The sequence below is a fragment of the Hypanus sabinus genome, chromosome 25 (genome assembly GCF_030144855.1).
Source record: "Hypanus sabinus isolate sHypSab1 chromosome 25, sHypSab1.hap1, whole genome shotgun sequence".
Taxonomy (NCBI): domain Eukaryota; kingdom Metazoa; phylum Chordata; class Chondrichthyes; order Myliobatiformes; family Dasyatidae; genus Hypanus; species Hypanus sabinus.
In genome coordinates this window covers 15,446,663-15,465,694 of record NC_082730.1, presented here as the reverse complement: position 1 = coordinate 15,465,694, position 19,032 = coordinate 15,446,663, and the positions used below count along the sequence as shown (strand labels likewise).

Genomic DNA, 19,032 nt, shown 5'->3' with positions numbered 1-19,032 from the left:
CTTTCCTCCTTCTCAGCTTCCACCACTCACCCACCTCCAAATCCCAACCCCCTTCCTCTCCATTCCATTTGCCCATTGGGCTTCCCCCTTCCCCAATCCTTGGCCATCTAGTGGACCCAGTCTCACCCCTCCCCCCCCCATTTACGATATCTCCCTCTCCCCTCACACTTGATGCAGGGTGTCAACCCAAACTGTCAATATTTCCCCTCCACCTGACTGATACTGCCTGAGCTGTTGAGTTCCTTTAGGAGTGTACTCTGAACTCCAGTTTCCAACATCTTTAGTTTCTACAAATATTCGAGCACTGTTGTGGAAACAGTGTGCTACCTCCAAACTAGCACTGACATTTTCCAAGTATCCAGTGCTGTCTGTAACTCACTGGGTCAGAAACCAGTCAGAAGAATTGTGGTGAACTAAGTGTGCCTGTCTGGACACGCCCCCTGCTGACTGCTCCTGTGGCTCCCCCCACAGGCCCCTGTATAAAGGCGATCGAGGTCTGATCCTCTGCCTCATTCTCCAGGATGTAATATGATGGTCACTCACTGCTGGTTCCTTCTTCAGTCAATAAAAGCTGATATCTCGCCTTACGTCTCAGAGTGAGTTATTGATGGTGCATCAATTTTATTGACTGAAAGCTTTAAAACATGGAAACCGTTTTATGTCCGGAAAGGTTGGATTTGGACCCTCAAGACCCTGACACAGCTCTTGTTTTGAACACTGGCTTGCATGCTTCCAATCATACTTGGCGGAGCTTCGTGCGACTGACCCTGCCGTTATGTACAGAATTCTCCTCTCGGGGGTCACCCCCAAAAGTTTATTCCATTATCCGGGACCTGCCGACCTACGAAGGGGCACTGGACGCCCTCAAAAGACAGTACCTGCGGCCGGTGAACACCGTCTACGCAAGACATCGTTTAGCTACCCGGCGACAGCGGCCTGAAGAATCTAGCGCCGAGTTTCTCCGAGCACTACAGAAACTCGTCCGAGCTTGTGACTGCAAGACGCTCACGGCAGAACAACATGCGGAGCTACTGGTGCGAGACGCCTTTGTGACGGGACTGAGGTCAGTGTACATGCGCCAGCGACTGCTGGAACACTCCGATCTTACCTTACGCTCGGCGATCGAGACGGCCAACGCTCTGGAAGCTGCGCTGCACTACGCCGACGCTGTCCAGTCGCGTGATTCCCATCGGTTCTGTGGATGCCTCAGACCCCGCCACCGCCGGCTCCCGCGAGCGAAACGCCGCTGTCAGTCGCGATTCCACGAGCTCCCCGAACCCGACCACGGCGGTGGCCCGTCAGAAGCCTGTGCTTTGTTATTTCTGTGGCCACAAAAAGCACTCTCGAAAACACTGCCCAGTATGAGAAACGACCTGCTCCAGCTGCGGAAAGTGGGGCCATTTCGCCAAGGTCTGTAAGTCTAAACTGCGAGCGGAGTGCAGCGCTGCGGGTGAAACGTGGGGGCCGCCATCTTGCATGCCCGGATATGGGCGGCCATATTTGTCGGCGTCAGCACGCCCCGCCCCCGACCCTCCGTTGCTTACCGGGTACCCCGACAGCGATTCAACTCTGGCCACTGTAACTCTTGACCAAAGTGCTCCACACCAGCTTGCAAGGTCCATGATGGACATCCGGGTGGAGGGGCACAGGACTAGATGCCTGTTTGACACGGGCAGCACTGAGAGTTTTATTCACCCAGACACAGTGCAACGCTGCGGACTCGCAACGCGGCCGGTAAGTCGGAGGATCCATTTGGTTTCTGGGTCGCATTCCACAGACATCCTGGTGGGTTGTGTAGCGACATTGGTGGTGCAGGGCACAGAATATCGGAACTTTGCGCTACTGGTCATGCCTAATCTGTGCGCACCTGTGCTATTGGGGCTGGACTTCCAGAGCCATCTCGAAAGTGAGACTATGGTATATGACGGGCCCCTCCTACCACTCACTGTCCGGAATCCTCAGTTCTGTGGGACTTCATCACTATTGACCACACACACACACACACAGCGACACACACATCCCATCCAACACGACAGCTGCGCTACGGACACCACTTGCAGTCTCTCCACTCTCGAGGTCCCTCCCCCGCTACTGTTCGCCAACCTGACCCCAACTGTAAACCGATGGCGACTAAAAGCAGGAGGTACAGTGCGGGGGACAGGGCCTTCATTCAGTCAGAGGTGCAGTGGCTGCTCAGGGAGGGGATCATTGAGCCAAGCACAAGCCCTTGGAGGGCCCAGGTGGTCAGATGGTGGCCCCAGCCCCCCCTCACGAACTCCTATTCTCTTTTCCCAGGAAGTCTGTCACTGGGACCACTCTACCAGTTTGGCTGATGTCCCCGGGGCCAGTGCTGCTCCGGAAACATGTGAGGAGCAATAAATATTCCCCGCTGGTCGAGAGGGTTCACCTTCTGCATGCGAACCCCCAGTATGCTTACGTGGTCTTACCTGATGGGCGGGAGGACAAAGGTCTCCATCCGCGACCTGGCACCCGCAGGTGCAGCAGACCACTACCCTGAACACTCTCAGGTAACTATGAACCCTGTACCCGAGGTGACACCGCGCTCACCAGGCCCTACATGGACTCCTCATGACACTTATATACCAGGTGCCTCACACATGCATGAGCTGGAACCAGCACAACCTCCGTCTCCTGTGCAATCACCAATGTTGCTGGCATCGGCGCAATCACAGCCGGTGATACGTAGATCGCAGCGACAGATTCGACCACCTGATAGACTTGACCTGTAAGAAACTTTGCCACATGGGGACTCTTTCAAACAAAGGGGGGGTGAATGTGGTGAACTATGTGCCTGTCTGGACACGCCCCCTTCTGACTGCTCCTGTGGCTCCTCCCACAGGCCCCTGTATAAAGGCGATTGAGGTCTGATCCTCTGCCTCATTCTCCAGGATGTAATATGATGGTCACTCACTGCTGGTTCCTTCTTCAGTCAATAAAAGCCGATATCTCGCCTTACGTCTCAGAGTGAGTTATTGATAGTGTATCAAGAATCAATGTCCACAGCATTTTATTCACAGAGACACGGGACCTGTGTGTCCTCAGAGAAATGACTGAAATAAACTGAGGAAGGCAGCAGCAGGAAGCTTGATCAAAAAACCACAGTGACTCAACTGGAACGTGGTATGTGACAATCTGAAAAGCTTTCAGTTATATTTAGCAAGAGAGAAACATTGCAGCAATTCCCCAAGATGGAATGAAATGAGGAGAAATGAGACTCAAGCAACAGTAAATGTTTCAATCTGAAGCAAAAATAAATGGCATGTGGTGTTCTGACGCAAGGGATTAACCTTAAATATTGACCACTTTTCCTCCGCCAATCCCATCTGACTCCTGAAGTTCATACAGAAGCTTTAGTTTTTCCTTGATTTAAAAAGTTAGCCATGGTGCGTCATTGGGGAAAGTGTTCATGGGGAAAAGTTAATGATGGAGAGTGAAAGAGCCCATGTTGAGTGTTGTGAGCGTGAGGAGACAGTTTGATGGCTCCGGGCCTGTACTCGCTGGAGAATAGAAGAATGAGGGGAAATCTCATTGAAACTGATTGAATATTGAAAAGATGAGATAGAATTGATGTGGAGAGGATGCTCCTTGTGATGGGAAGTTCAACAATAGGGGGCCGCAGCCCCTGAGTACAAGCATATTTCCTTAGAACTTGTTGCTGAGAAAGGAGCAAAGTTACGAATAGGTGTGATAAAGAAGGGTTTTTCTTGCAAAGATCAGCATACAATACTTCACTTCATTCCCTCTCCTCTTCTTAGGCTGCCTCCACTCTTTGAAGGATCTTTGAATGCTCAATTCTTCTGAAAGAGCTCTGAAGGGATTTCATTTTACTTCAGTAAGATGTACGGGGAAACTTACTGAATGGAATTACACATTCACAATGGGTAAAATCCCCATCAAATCTGTTCATCAAACAAGTCAACTCCATTTTGAAAGGAAATGGTCTGTGTGAGTAGACAACCCCTGTAGTTTCTGATTCTCATGGAATCACAGGGCACAGTTAACGTACAGTTCACACCTGACCAAGGAGAAAACATTTCAAGCTTATCTATCTCACCCCTATGGTTGCTCTGACCCTTGACCCTGCTCACCTTTGCTCAGATTCTCAGATGCTAACTTCCCAACGTTCCTCCTAGTTAGATCTAGTTAGATCTTTCAATGTTAGTCGAAGTATAATCTAATCAGCTACATGCTATTCAATTCCCTGGGAAATCTGAGGAGAGCTTCAATACAAGGGATAACAATTCTCACGTGTCACACATATTGGAGAAGAAAGAGACAACCAGAATCAGATTTCATGTCACCAACATACTGTACATCCTGAAATTAGCTGTAGTAGTCCTGAATTCGATAATTACCGTTGGAGCTACAGACAGAGTCGCCACTTGCCAGCGCCATCTTGAGTTTTAACTGAACAATGTTAATTGTTCAAAGTTAATTTCATTGTAAACTCAGGAAAATCTGCAGACGCAGGAAATCCAAAACAATACACATGAAATGTTGCTGAGAAATCAGGTCAGGCAGCATTAGTGGAGATGAATAGATAAGTAAACGATTCAGGACAAGACCCTTCTGCAGGATTGAGAAGGAAGTGGGAAGTTGTCTGAACCAAATGATGGGGGAGGTCAAGGACGATACAGAATCATAGAACATTACAGCACAGAAGCAGGCCTTTTGGCCCTTCTTTGCTGTGCCAATCCATTTTTCTGCCTGATCCCATTGACCTGCACCATATCCCTCAAAACCCCTCTCATCCATATACCTGTCCAAGTTTTTCTTAAATGTCAAAAGTGAGCCTGCATTCACCACTTCAACTGGCACCCAGGGGAAGTAACAGGAAGGTAGGAAGAGGTAACAGAAACGCCTCAGCCCAAAACCTCGACTATGTATTCATTTCCATAGATTCTGACAGAGATGCTGATTTCCTCCTGTATTTTGTCTGTGTTGCTTTTGATTTCATTGCAGTGTGAGTGTTGAGGTGATCCAAGAATGTGGCTCATTTATATTTTCCTGAATTTTTATTGCTGACTTTGCAATTGTTTATAAACACTAAATTTGGAGAGCTTATGTTACTTTGGGTTTGTACCATTTGTTTTAGGGGAAAACAGTGCAGTATATTAGCCGTGAATGTATATCTGATTAAATTCTGTACATTGTATAGTATGAGTGCTGACTCTGCTGCATCAGTCACTGCTGATATCTGTGTAATGTTCACCTTCAGCATAGAATGTGGTCTGTCTTCTTTCATTGTCTTAACAAACAGAATATAGAGAAGTACCAATGGATGCTATCTATTGAGAGACTGTTCTGGTCTCTTCCTGCATTATCCCATCACCTCTTGAAAAACTTTTCAACAACCACGACTCAAAATGCTGATGAGGCTCTCCGCCTTATAGTTCCTTATTCATGTTTAGGCCCTTTTTTAAACAGAAGAACAAGATTGGCTATCCTCCAGTCCTCCAGTATCTCTCCTGTCGCTGAGAATAGTTTAAATATGTCTGCCGGGGCACCGGTAATTTCTGCACTTGCCTCCCGTAAGTTCAGAGGAAACTCATTAGCAGACCCTGGGGATATATCTGCACTGATCTGCCTCAGGGTAGCTGATGCACCATCAATAACTCTTGGAGATGGGAGGTGAACGATAGGCTTTTATTAGCAGCAAAAGGGAGCACAGCATCTCGGAGACTGAGGGAGGAGCAGTGCCCCAATCGCCTTTATACAGGGGTCAGTGGGAGGAGCCACAGGAGCAGTCAGCAGAGGGGCGTGTCCAGACAGGTATACATAGTTTACCACAGTAGCAAACACCTCCTCCTCTGACAGGGTGGCATTCAATGATGTACAGAGGCAGGACAATGTGCTGAGCTTTCCACTGGGAATTGGTGTCCCATCAGTGGGTTGGACCTCGCACTGGGTGAGAGCAACATGAGAGGGGTTTCCTGACCCTTGCCCACTCCCCAGGTGCTCTGTATTGTGCTGCTCCCTTAGAATATTCGTGCTCTCCTGACCCATCCCAAAGAAAATGTGAATCAGTTATTTCAGTGGAGATATCAAGTCAATCAATGAGAAACCTACCGTCAGATAGTTGTAGATGCACATCAAACTCTAGCTGATTGCCAGATGTTGTAATTCCACATCGGTAAAGCCCTGTATCATTACAGAGAAGATGCTCCATAGTAACGGTAAATATTCCCTGGGATGTGTTATCTCTGATTGTCATTCTTCCATACTGCTCATTTGTCCCATTTGTATTCAGTAACGATGTGCATTGGCGATCCCACATGTGACACAAATACTTTGTGTGTGAATGGTACATCAGTGCATAGTGACAATCGATTGTAACCGCTCTTCCCAGAACTCCTCTTACATTATCTTCTGCCCATAAGGCACCTGAAACTGAGGGAGAAGTTCTTCAGAAAGTGGACAGGTAAAAATCGAATTTACACAAACAGATTCAAAGATTAGCTAAGTCATTTCCTGCACAAAAGGGTAAAGGAGAACAAAATCATTGTGGTAGTGGAGTGTTGTTTTTCTGACCACATCTGACTTTATCACCAGCGGTGTGCTATAGGGATCAGTTTTGTCATTTGTTAGCCACTGTTATTTGTCATCAATATTAATAATTTGAAATGAAAATGTCACATGATTAATAACTTACAGGTGGCACTGTAGTACAGTGGGCAGTAGAAAGAGTTGTCTAAGTTTACAAATGAACTCGAAAATGAACTGGTGTTCACCCCCATTACTCTGTGCCATCACGATCCACCCACCAGAGCCTGTCCCGTCTGCCTGCATTTGACCCATCTCCCTCTCTTGGTACTAGCATTAGGCAGAAGTTCCAGGAGTCTTGGGCACATGTCACTGGGTTCATCAACAGCTGGTGCCCTGCAGGGTAGGGCAGTTGAAAACTAGAGACTCACGGCCTAAAGTGAGAGGGTAAAGTCTGAGAGGGTCTGGAAGGGCAGTGTTTTCCACTGATATCATGATAACGGGTGAACAACACACACAAAATGCTGGTGGAATGCAGCCGGCCAGGCAGCACCTATATGAAGTACAGTCAATGTTTCAGGCTGAGAACCTTCGTCAGGACTAACTGAAAGAAAAGATAGTAAGAGTGGGAGGGATAAAGCTAAGAGCTGGAAAGGTGATTGGTAAAAGGGATACAGAGCTGGAGAAGGGAAAGGATCATTGGACGGGAGGCCTAGGGAGAAAGAAAGGGGCAGTGGAGCACCAGAGGGAGATGGAGAACAGGCAAGGAGTGACTGTGAGAGGTTGTGTCCACAATTTCTTTCTTTTTCCTCGCTCCTCACTAAAAGACTGGAGTGATATTTGCAATATTCTAGTCATCTGGAACATTCCAGATGTTGAGTTATTCTTGAAAAATCAACACTCATGCTTCCATAATTTCTCTAGCTTCCTCTTTCAGAACCTTGGGGTGTAGTCTTTCTGGTCCAGATATCTACCTCAGACCTCTCAGCTTCTCAAGCACCTTCTCCTTAGTAACAGCAACTACACTCACTCTGATATTGCCAAATATCTGACACTTCCACTAATATTTGCTGATTTTATGTCCTTATTTTTGTTTTTATGACAGTGTCACTATCTCACAAGTCAACACCTGTTCCAGTGTCCTCAGTGCAGAAACCAGACGTATAAATGGAAGCTCTCAGTTTGACTGGATGTGCAATTCCGACTATGTCTGAGATGCTTCACATCTTCCAGGAGGAAGTGACAGACTTAACTGTTCACTGCACTTTATTTCTACCCCATGGTGGCTGCAATGTGTAGCTTCTACAAATGCAAAAAATTCCTTACCCTCACTAGAAGTATAAGAGCAGCAGTAACGGAGTAACAAAAATAAATATTTAAATGTTTCCTTCCTTGAAATTAGAACTTACTGGTGCCATTGATTTCTGTCACATAACTGCAGATTTCTCCGTTGTTGAAGACTGCCACTTTAAACATTGCACTGGATTTTGCTCCAAGCCGATTCGAGGCATTGCAGTAATATTGATGGTGCTGTTGGGTGAATGATTGACAATGTAGAGCCAGCTCATTGGTGCCTGATACCTTTCGATGCCCAGATGAGGTTTGTTCATACCAGCTGTACTGAATGGGAAGGGATCCCTGGAAGGACTCACAGGACACGGACACTGAGCCCCCGAGACGTGAGACATTTGCTGGTGACAGGTATCGAACCACAGGAGCAGACACAGGTTCTGTGGGAAAGAATTAAACATTCAGACACTGAATGAACATCTGAAAATCAGACACTCTTCTGACACTTTATTAGGTAGATCTCTTCAGCTGCACGTTAATGCAAATATCTAATTAGTCAATCATGTCAAGAGTTTCAGTGTTTTTTCAGGCCAAACATCAGAATGAGGAAGAAATGTGGTCAAAGTGACTTTGACCATGAAATAATTGTTGGTGCCAGGTGGGGTAGTCTGAGTATCCGAGGAACATATGATCTGCTGGGATTTTCACACACATCAGTCTCTAGAGTTTACAGAGAATGACACAAACAACACAAAAAAAATATCCAGTAAGGAGCAATTCTGTGAACAAAAATGCCTTGTTAATGAGACATGTGAGAGGAGAATGGCCAGACTGGTTCATGCAGACAGAAAGGTGACAAGAATTCAAATAACCGCGTGTTTTGACTGTGGTGTGCAGAAAACCCTCTGAAAGTACAACATGGTGAAACTTGAAGTGGATGGGCTACAGCATAAGAAGACTACAAACATACACTCAGTGGCCATTTTACTATGTACAGGAGGGACCTAATAAAATAGCTGCTGATTGTTGAAAGGCAGCAACTTCTGAGATACCGGTCACATGCCTGGCAGTTTTCAGGAGAAAATGAAATTGTGACTGGGTTCAGTGACCAGCCGTATAGAAGGAAACATTTGGCACTGATATTACTGCAGAGACAGTTTGGGATGGACAGGGTGACAACAAAGATCATGAGACATATCCTCAATGGAAAGCACAAAGTCAATCCCTGAGAAACCTACCATCAGATACTTGTAGATGAACATTAAACATTGGATTGAGACCTGGTGTTGTAATTCCACAGCTGTACCATCCTGTATCTCCAGAGTGAAGATCCTCCATAGTAACAGTAAATATTCCCCATTCCGGGTTATCTGTGATTGACACTCGTCCACTCCGTCCGTGTTGCCCATTTGTTTCCACTAAAACTGAACATTGACGAGTCCGTCCATGGCACCAATACTTTGTGTGTGAGGGGAACATTGCTTCATAGTGACAATCGATTGCGATTGATCTTCCCACAACTCCTCTTACAGATTCCTCTGCCCACAATGCACCTGAAACTGAGGGAGGCATTTTCAGATTTGAAGAGAAAGGAACAACTTAATGCAAACAAATGTTTTTTACCATGAAGGTGAAATCAGGGCCAGGTCATGCTCAGCATGTGTTCCATGACACCACAGCCAATGATTTTGGTCTGAAGTGCAGTCAGTGCTGTTACTGTGTCAGTGCTCTCTCCCCTGTGTCAGTACATTGTGGGTTCACTTCCCACTCCAGAGTCCTGAGCAGAAACCCAGGGCTGACCTTCCACTGCAGTACTGAGGGAGAGCGGCAGTGCTGAACTTTCAATTACCTCAGATTGTAGAAACATAGAAAATAGGTGCAGGAGAAGGCCATCCGGCCCTTCGAGCCTGCACCACCATTCAGTATAATCATGGCTGATCCTCCAACTCAGAACCCTGTACCTGCTTTCTCTCCAAAACCCCTGACCCCTTTAGCCACAAGGGCCATATCTAACTTCCTCATATCATAACTTCCTTATGTTGGAGTTGTGATGGAAAATAACTGGTTCTTTGAGTCTCAACAGTAGAGGCCTGGACACAGACAGTTTTAATAATAAGGAATTCATTTACAAGGGGAAGTTGGGTCAACACAAGCAACTGCGATATTCTAACAAAAAATGCTTAGGGTTAACACGTGTGGGGAAGGTCGGGTCAGCTGTATAATACACAAAGTTGTGTTGGGTCAGGGTACGGTTACACATACAAAGAACGAGGGAAAAGCACTACGACAGTTATCCCCTTGACCTTGGATAGCTACGGCTCCCTTACCAGGACAAAGTATAAACCTTCACAGACATAAACCAATGCACTTATCTTCAATGAGGTGGTCTGTAAGAGAGACTGGGCCAGGCACATGTCTTACCTTTTAAAGCATGGGGCTGGGCGAGATAATCCAATTAAGGTGACCAATAATTTAGGTGTGCATTGATTAGTTGGGAGGGATCAAATGTTGATTGGCGCGTGGTGTGTCCTCCGACCAGTCAGGTGGCAGTGTGTCTGTCACGTGGCCGGTACCTCTGGATACGGTTGAAATGTCCACAAAGGTCTCAGCTATTTCATTTGAGATGTTTCCAGGTGTGTGTGTGTGTGTGTGTGTGTGTGTGTGTGTGTGTGTGTGTGTGTGTGTGTGTGTGTGTGTGTGTGTGTGTGTGTGTGTGTGTGTGTGTGTGTGTGTGTGTGTGTGTGTGTGTGTGTGTGTGTGTGTGTTTGTCATGGATTCCAGAGAACTTTAGAGTTGAAATGGGGGTCAGTAGGATCACTTGAGGACAACATACTGACTTCCACATCACTTACATTCAAGTTCATAAACTGCACAATGCAACCCCTCATAATGCCTCACACCTTCCCCTCTCCTGTTTACATTGTCTCCTTCTCCACTCACCCTTGATGTAGAGTCTCGACCCAAACTATTGACATTTCCCCTCCCCTGATAGACGCTGCTTCACCTGTTGAGTTCCTCTAGGCGTGTACTCTGAACCCCAGATTCCACATCTTTAGTGTCTATAGGTATACAAGTACCGTTGTGGAAACAGTGTATGACCCCCAACAAAGACAGGTTATGGTGAGGGCTCAAAGCTCTCTGTTTCTTTCTGGACACCAGACCCAACAAGTTCCCCTCCGCAACCACTCTCCTCTGTGAGAACTTGTCCTCACTCTTAATAATTTCATCTTTGGCTCCTCCCAATTCCTTCAAACAAAAGGTGTAGCCATGGGCACTTGCAGGGGTCCCAGTAATGCCTGCCTGTTTGTTGGCTATATGAAAGAGTGTATGTTCCAAGCCTACGCTGGTGACCATCCTGCACTTTTCCTATGCTACATGGTGACTGCATTGGTGCTGCTTCCTGCACCCATGCTGAACTCGTTGACTTTCTCCACTTTGCCTCCAACTTCCTCCCTGCCCTCAAATTTACTTGGTCCATTTCCAACACCGCTTTCACCTTCCTCGATCTCTCTGGAGACAGATTATCTACTGATGTCTATTATAAACCCACGACCTCTCACAACTAATACCTCTTCCCACCCTGATATTCAAAAAATGTCATCCCCTTTTCTCAATTCCTCCTTCTTCGCCACATCTGCTTTCAGGATGAGACTTTTTATTCTAGACTGAAGGAGAAGTCCTCCCTTCTTCTTCACAGAAACAATGCCCTCATAAAATAATGCCCTCAACTGCATCTCTTCCATTTCACAGACATCTGCCCTCACCCCATCCTTTCACCACCCTACCAGCGATCAGGTTACTCTTGTCCTTACTTACCACACACCAGCGTCTGCAGCCAGCATGTAATTCTCCACAACTTCTGCCATCTCCAATGGGACCCCACCACTAAGCACACCTTTCCGACCCCGCTACTTTCTGATTTCTGCAGGGATCGCTCCTTTTGCGACTCCCTTTTCCATTCATCCTTCCCCACTGATGTCCCTCCTGGCACTTACCCTTGCAAGCTTAACAGATGCTACAGCTGCCCCTACACCTCCTCCCTCACTACCATTCAGGGCCCTAAACAGGTGAGGCGACACTTCTTTTGTGAGTTTCTTGGGATCATATGCTGTGTCTGGTTCTCCGGGTGTGATCTCCTGTATATCAGTGAGACACGATGTAAATTGGAGACCGCTTCACCGAGCATCTAGGATCCATCCACCAAAACAAGCAGGATCGCTCAGTGGCCACCCATTTTAATTCCACTTCCCATTCCCATTCTGATATGTCTATCCATGGCCTCCTCCACTGTCATGATGAGGCCACACTTAGGTTGTAGTTGCAACACCTTATATTCCATCTGGTTAGCCTCCAACCTGATGGCATAAACATCGATTTCTCAAACTTCCACTAATGACCCCCTTCCCTTTACCATTCCCCATCCCCTTTTCCCTGTCTCACCTTATCTCCTTGCTCATCTATTGCCTCTGCCTAGTGCTCCTCCCACTTTTCTTTCTCTAATGGCTTTCTGTTCCCTTCTATAATCTAGCCCTGTATCTCTTTCACCAGTCAATTTCCCATCTCTTTACTTCATCCCCCTCCCCTCAGGTTTCACCCATCACATTGTGTTTCTCTCTCCCCTCCCCCTCCTTTTAAATCTACTCAGCTTTTTTTTCTCCAGTCCTGCTGAAGGGTCTCAGCCTGAAACATTGACTGTACTCTTTCCCATAGATGCTCCCTGGCCTGCTGAGTCCGTCCAGCATTTAGTGTGTGTTGCTTGCATTTCCAGCATCTGTAGACTTTTCTTGGTACTGTAAATATCCAGTACTGCCTGTCACTCATCACACATGACACCGGGTCTCGACCCAGACCGTTGACATTTCCCCTCCCCCGACAGATGCTGCTTGACCCACTGAGTTCCTCCAGGAGTTACTCTGAACTCCAGTTTCCAACATCTTTAGTGTCTACAATTATTCAAGCACTGATGTGGAAACTTTGTACGACCCCCAACCCAACACTGATGATGTTGTCCAGTGCTGTCTGTAACTCACCAGGTAGGAAACCAATCAGAAGAATCAATGTCCACAGCATTTTATTCACAGAGACACAGCCAAGGTCTGCCTGTCTTCAGAGAGAAATGACTGAAATAAAAATGAGGAAGAAGGCAGCAGGAAGTTTGAAGAAAAACACAGTGACGCAACTGATGTGTGGCACACGACAATCTGAAAAGCCTTCAGTTATATTTAACAGCATGGGAATGTTTAAAAAATTCTGAGAGACTAAACAAAATGCTAAGAAGTGTTAAAATATTTGGACACAAACAACCTTGAGTGTTCAAATCTGAAATGTTAACTACCTGACTTGGGAAGGTCATCCAGAAGCTTTATTTTTTGCTTGATTTAAAATGTTAGCTGTGGTACGTCATTGGGGAAAGTGTTCATGGTGAAAAGTTAATGATGGAAAGGGAAGGAGCCCATGCTGAGAGTTGTGAGTGTGAGGAGAAAGTTTGATGGGTCTTGACCTTTAGTTACCAGAGATTAGAAGAATGAGGGGGAATCTCATGAAAATCAATTGAATACTGAAAGGCCAAGAGAGAGTGGATGTGGAGGGGAAGTTCCCTGTGACGGGGAGTTCTAGGATCAGAGGGCACAGCCTCCAGGTATAAGCACGTTCCTTTAGAACAGAGATGAGGACGAGTTTATGGAACTAGAAGATGATGAATCTGTGGAATTCACTGCCACAGACAACTGTGGAGATCAAGTCATTTAAAGTGGACATGATAGGTTCTTGATTAGTAAGGGCATCAAAGATTATGAAAAGAAGGCAGGAAAATAGAGGTGATAGAGAAAATAAATCAGCCATGATGGAGCGGTGGGATAGACTTAATAGGAAGAATGGCCTAATTCTTCTCCTATGTCTTCTGGTCGTATGGTCTTCTAATACGGGCAACAATCTGGTGAAACACTTCTGAAATCCCTCCAATGTTTCCACATCCTTCCTGCTGTGCAGTAAACACATCTACACATCAACCTCAAGTGTGTCTGAACCATATTTGAATACATTTGCAACATGAGTCTCCCTGAGTGTCCAAGGAGAAGACTTCGATCTTACCTAACTTACCATGGTTGCCGTGACCCTTAACCCTGTAATTCTTTGCTCATATTCTCAGTTGGTAACTTCCCAATATCACTGTTCACCTGGTTATATCTTTCAATGTTAGTCAAAGTTAATCTAACCAGATTCATGCTGTGCAATTCCCTGGATCAGGTGAAGCCTGAGGGAACTTCAGTACAAGGGATAACAATTTTCACATGTCGCACATATTGAAGAAGTAATAGAGAATCAGAAATAGGTCCAGGTTTAATATCATTGACATACCCGAAGTCCTGAAATTATCTGTAGCATTCCTAAATGGGAATATTCAATGATTACCATTGGAGCTATACACAGGTCAGGCAACATCTATGGAAATGAGTCAACGTTTTGGGCTGCGACTCTTCTTCAGGACTGAGAAGGCCATGTGATGTCATCTGAATAAAAAGATGTGTGACAGTAAGGAGGCTATCTGTAAAGTGATTGGTGGAGCCAGTTGGGTGGGAAATGTTGTAAAAGCTGTAGAAGAATGAATCTGATAGAAGAAAAGAGTGGACCAAAGGAGAAAAGGAAGGAGGTATGGATCCAGGTTGAAATAACAGCGAGGTGAGAAGGGTAAAAGAAGAGCTTGGGTCTGAAAGCTTGATTGTCTATTCATATCCATTGATGCTACCTGACCTGCTGAGTTCTTCCAGTATTTAGTGTGTGTTGCTTTTGATATCATTGTAGTATGAGAGTTGAGGTGATCCAAGAATGTAGCTCATTTATATTTTCCTGAATTTTTGTTGCTGATTTTGCAATTGTTTATGAACACTTAGTTCTAAGCTGAATATAAATAGATAAATGATAAAATTATTCAGTATACACAGAAAGCTTTTGTTACTTTGAGTTTGTTTTCGGGGAAGACTGCAGTATATTAGCTGTGAATGAATCCCTGCTTAAATTCTGTACATTGTATAGTATGAGTGCTGACTCTGTTGCCTCAGTCACTGCTTCATCTGTGTAATGTTCGCCCTCAGTGACAGATGTGCTCAGAACTTCTGTTTTCGTTATTTGTCTTACCAAACTGAATATAGTATTCATACTGAATTAGTAACAGTGGTTGCTAAGCATTGACATTTGACCTCTTCCTGCATTGCCCCATCACTTGGAAAACTTCTCAACAACCGTGGTTCAATATGCTGATGAGAACAAGTGTGGAGATACAAAACATCTTCAGCAAAGCATTTTTCTTTTCACAACTAGATCACTGAACAAAAATAATAATTCTGTGAAGAAAAGAGATAAGCCATTTAACCATTGTGTGTAAAACTAATGCCAGTGCTGTACCTACAACCTGTAAGTACAACCGTGGCATTATAAAACATTCTCCACACTGTTGCTGAGAAGCAATATAAAAATTGCAGCTTTATAAGTTACTGGGTAGACTGCACATTGAATATGGTGAACAGTTTTGTGCCCCTTATCTTTGAGAGGATGTGCTGTAATTGGAGTGGGTGCAGAGGAGGTTCCCGAGAGTGATCCCAGGAGTGAAAGGGTTAATGTGTGAGGAGTGTATGATGGTCCTGGGCCTGTACTCGACTACTCCAAGATCTGGTTATTAATTCAGTGGTAAATAATAACAGCATGCTGCTATGGAATGGGACTTGGGTCTGCTTGTGCATGGATCACAAAATGTTGGTTGACAGCTGCAGCAGGCTATCAAGAAGTCCAATGGAGTGTTGGCTTTCATTGCTAGAGGGATTGAATTTAAGAGCAGGGAGGTTATGTTGCAACTGCACAGGGTAATGGTGAGGCCATATCTGGTGGACTGTGTGCAATTCTGGTCTCCTTACTTGAGGAAGGATATAGTGGCCTTGGAGGCGTTGCAGAGGAGATTCACCAGGTTTATTCCAGAGATAAGGCAGGTAGACTATGAAGAAAGATTGAGTCGCTTGGGACTGTACTCGATTCTCATTCAGCAGAATGAGAGGAGATCTTAAGGAACATATACAATTATGAAAGGGTTAGGTAAGATAGAGGCAGGAAAGTTGTTTCCACTGGTAGCTGAGACGAGAACTAGGGGGAAAAGCCTTAAGATTCAGGGGAGTAGATTTAAGACAGAGATGAGGAGTAACTGCTTTTCCCAGAGAGTGGTGAATCTGTGGAATTCTCTGCCCTCTGAAGCACTGGATGCTAACTCAGTAAATATACTGTATTTAAGACAAGGTTGGATCGATTTTTGCCTAGTAGGGGAATTACGGGTTGTGGGGAAAAGGCAGGTGGTTGGAGATGAGTCCATGGCCAGATCAGCCATGATTTTACTGAAAGGCATTGCAGGTTCGATGGGCCAGATTGCCACCTTCTGCTTATGTTTCTTATGGTCTTATGTACTTGCTGGAGTTTAAAAGAATTGGAGGGGGTGTGGATTCTCACTGAAGCCTCTTGAATAGTGAACGGCCTAGAACCTGGATGGACTGTATGTCGAGAGATGTTTGCTGTGGTGAGAGAACCCCCGAGCAGCAGGTGCTAATTCTGGAGAATTTGTTGTTACAGGCAGCTCTGGAGGCTGTCGTTGGATATATTTGAAGCAGAGCTTGATAAGTTTTTGATTAGTAAGGGTGTCAAAATCTATGGAGAAATGGGTTTGACACGAACAATAAATGAGACATTATATGATGGTGGAACAGACTCAATGGGCTGAATGGCCTTCTTATGCCCCTACATCTTATTGTCTGAAGTGACTGAGCAATGCAAGAAGATGAAGGAACACTTTGTTTATGTGTGGCATCCATTGCTACTTCCCTTTATACTTTTTTTGTAAAACAGGTAATGAACACAGAGTTCTACCATATCCTCTGAGAATTGCTTTGGGATGTCCTGGGACAGGAAAGGTTCTCTTTCTGAATCACAATCTGGGTTATTTTCACTGTCTGCTGGTGTGAAATTTGCTGCTTTGCAGCAGAAAAAAACCCAACCCAAGTTCCTTCCCTCAGATCATTACCGAGCTCAGGTTTAACAGGATCAGATTCACAAGTGGGACCACTGCTTCTCGAGTTACCTGCAGCTAATCTACACCATCAGATAACCCTCAGCTGAAGAGGTCATGAGCTCCAAGCAGACTCTGGTGTTACTGCTTCACCTCCTCATATGGCAGGTGAAGGATATTATGTTATATTTCTAATCGTCGATGGGTCACTTCAATGTTCAAAATTCAAATTAAATTTAATATGTAAGTGCATATATGTCACTCTATACTACCGTGATTGTAAATACAAAACTACAGTTCACCATCTCTTCTTTTCAAGACCCTTTAATGTATATACATGGATCATAGTCACAGATCAGTACTGAGGAAAGTTACACCTTCTCTTTGCAGATCCATACCCCGATGACCGATGCAAGCTGCAATAATTTGCAGCTCACTCATTTTATTCAGCACCCAACTTTCATTTCCAGTGCTTGTTCTCCATTAAGAAGTTTGTAGAGTGACTGGAAATGTTCATGCTTGTTTCTATTTCTCACTCCATTTCTACAAAATGATTTTTCTACAACCTTTCTACAAAAGGTGCAAAATCCTGCACCTTATCAAACTTGTGAAGCTTCATCTAAATTATTCTCCAAGTATGTATATGTCACTTTATACTATCCTGAGATTGAGACATGAGTTGTGGAGTCTTTTAAAGTGAGTCCATATGTTGTGTTTAGTGTTGAGGTGAGTGAAGTTATCCAAACTGGTTCAAGAGCCTGATGGCTGAACTATTCCTGAACCTGGTGGTTTGGGACAGAAGGCTCCTGGACTTGCTTTCTGATGGCAGCAGCTGGAAGAGAGCATATCTGGATAATGGGAGTCCTTGATGATGGATACTGCTTTCTTGATGGATACCCCTTTGTACATATGCTCATTGGAAGGGAGAGCTTTACCTTTCTTTAATCAATCTTAACCAATCTCCATATAGCCAGACTCTGAGAAATGAATGTGTTTGTTCTTACAGATGCCTATAAATCAATATTGCTGATAAATCAGAAAACACAGAAATATCACTCAAGTGTGTTATCCATACCTTCATGGTATTGTAATGAAAGGCATCAGCTGAGAAGAAAGAGTAATTCTGAATAGTAGAGAGAAAGAAAACTAGTTCTGATATTTGTAGGAACATTGAACATACTGTGCCTATAAAAAGTGTTCACCCCCTTGGAAGTTTTCATGTTTAACTGTTTTACAACTTTGAATCACAATGGATTTAGTTTAGCTTTTTTGACACTGACCAACAGAAAAAAGATTCTTTCATGTCAATGTGAAAACAGATCTCCACAAAGTGATCTAAATTAATTACAGATATAAGACATAAGTTAATTGATTGCACAAGTATTCACCCCCTTCAAGTCAGTATTTTATTAGATGCACTTTTGGCAGCAATTAGAACCTTGAGTCGAGTCTGTGTGGACCGGTCTCTATCAGCTTGGCACATCTGTACACTGCAAATTTTCCCCCATTCTTTTTACAAAATTGCTCAATCTCTGTCAGATTGCATGTGGATCATTTGCAGACAACCTTTTTCAAGCCCAGCTACAAATTCTCAATTGGTTTGATGCCTTGGTTCTGACTTCGCCACTGCAAGACATTAACTTCATTGGTTTTTAGCCCATTCCTCTGTTGATTTGGCTTTATACTTGGGGTGATTGTCTTGCTGGAAAACAAATCTTTTCCCAAGTCGCAGCACACTGCATCTGGTTCTTCTCCAGGATTTCCCTGGATTTGGGTGCATTCATTTACCCACTACCTTCACATGGCCTTCTAGGCCTGCTGCAGGGAAGCATCCTCACAGCATGATGCAGCCACTACCATGCCTCATGGTGTGTTTTTGATGATGTGTGTTGTTTGGCTTATGCCAAATATAGCTTGCAGTCTGATGGCCAAAAAAGCTAAATTTTGGTTTCATCAGACCAATAATCCTTCTAGCTGACTTCAGAGCCTCGCACTTTGGCTTTCTCTTTGCCACTCTCCCTTAAAGCTGTGACCGGTGAAGCATACGGGCAATTATTGTTGTATGCATAGCTTCTCACATCTCAGCCGCTGAGGTTTGTAACTCCTCCAGAGCTGTCATAGATGTCCAGGTGACCTCCTTCAATCGTCCCCCTCTTGGGAGGTCACTCAGTTTTTGAGGACAGCTGTGCCATATTCTT

The 19,032-nt window shown here is 44.9% G+C and overlaps 1 protein-coding gene across 1 annotated transcript in view; it reads right to left on the bottom strand.

Annotated features, from left to right (window-relative positions):
- Positions 1 to 19,032, bottom strand: part of LOC132380899 (uncharacterized) — a 179,259-nt gene that overhangs the window by 60,253 nt on the left and 99,974 nt on the right. The window contains 3 exon segments of the mRNA XM_059949817.1: positions 6,091 to 6,411; positions 7,914 to 8,234; positions 9,033 to 9,353. Coding sequence (XP_059805800.1) covers positions 6,091 to 6,411; positions 7,914 to 8,234; positions 9,033 to 9,353 — 963 coding nt within the window.